Source organism: Pelodiscus sinensis, chromosome 1, assembly GCF_049634645.1.
Source record: "Pelodiscus sinensis isolate JC-2024 chromosome 1, ASM4963464v1, whole genome shotgun sequence".
Lineage (NCBI taxonomy): Eukaryota > Metazoa > Chordata > Testudines > Trionychidae > Pelodiscus > Pelodiscus sinensis.
Window position 1 is genome coordinate 333,271,196 of NC_134711.1, and position 1,117 is coordinate 333,272,312.

The 1,117-nt window shown below is 51.5% G+C and overlaps 1 protein-coding gene across 1 annotated transcript; it reads left to right on the forward strand.

The window, feature by feature from the left end:
- The first annotated feature begins 277 nt into the window (after positions 1-277).
- LOC102455213 (olfactory receptor 52M1-like) lies at positions 278-1,117 on the forward strand. The gene is made up of 2 exons (XM_075940606.1): positions 278-557; positions 603-1,117. The coding sequence occupies exons 1-2, from the start codon at positions 278-280 to the stop codon at positions 1,115-1,117; spliced, it is 795 nt and encodes a 264-aa protein (XP_075796721.1).

Here is a 1,117-nt window from a genome sequence, read left to right on the forward strand (position 1 = left end):
TTCTCCCATAGTGCTTGGTGTGTCTCATGTTTACATTGTGTCTCCAACCAGGTATTTGCATTCCGACCATCACCTGGGACCCTGGGCACAAACCGGAAGTGAGGAGAATATAAGGTACTTGAAGGAGACTCCATTCTGCTTCAGCGTTGGAAGCCAGCTCCGGGATTCCATGTCAGATTCTAACACAACCGACTTCACCAACCCCTCCATCTTCATCCTGCTGGGCATCCCTGGCCTGGAGGCGGCCCATGGCTGGATCTCCATCCCCTTCTGTGTCATGTACATTGTAGCCATCTTGGGGAGCATCACCATTCTGTACATCGTGAAGAGGGAGTCGAGCCTCCATGAGCCCATGTACTATTTCCTCTGCCTTCTGCTTCTCACTGACCTGTTCCTGTCCTCGACCATTGTGCCCAAAACACTGAGCATCTTCTGGTTCAATTCTAGAGAGATCACTTTTGGTGCTTGCTTCACCCAGCTGTACCTTAGTCACTGCTTTTTAGTCATACAGTCTGGCATCTTTGTGGCCATGGCGTTTGATCGCTACGTGGCCATCTGTGATCCACTGAGACATTCCACCATCCTGACAAATTCTATTGTAGCCAAGATCTGCCTGGCTGTGGTGCTGCGCGGCTTCATGCTCATACTGCCCATTCCCATTATGGGGAGTCGGTGGCCATACTGCGGAAGCAACATCATCCCCCTCACGTACTGCAAGCACTTTTCTGTGGTGTCACTGGCCTGTGCCGACATCCGCCCCAGTAATTACTACAGCGTCTGTATGGTATTCCTTGTGCCCAGTGTGGATGGGTTTTTCATTGCTGTGTCCTACATTCAGATCCTCAGGGCTATCTTCCGAATGCCAACAAAGGACGCTCGGTTCAAAGCATTTGGGACCTGTGGGACTCATCTCTGCGCCCTCTCAGCCTTGTACATACCAGATCTCTTTGTCTCCCTCATGCAGAGGATTGGTTCTGATGTGCCCCCACCTGTGCTCAGTCTCATGATCAATGTGAAACTCCTGGTGCCCCCCCTGCTACACCCGATCATCTATGGGGTGAGGACAAAGCAAATCCAGGACAGGCTGCTGTGGATATTGACTCAGAAAAGGGCCTAA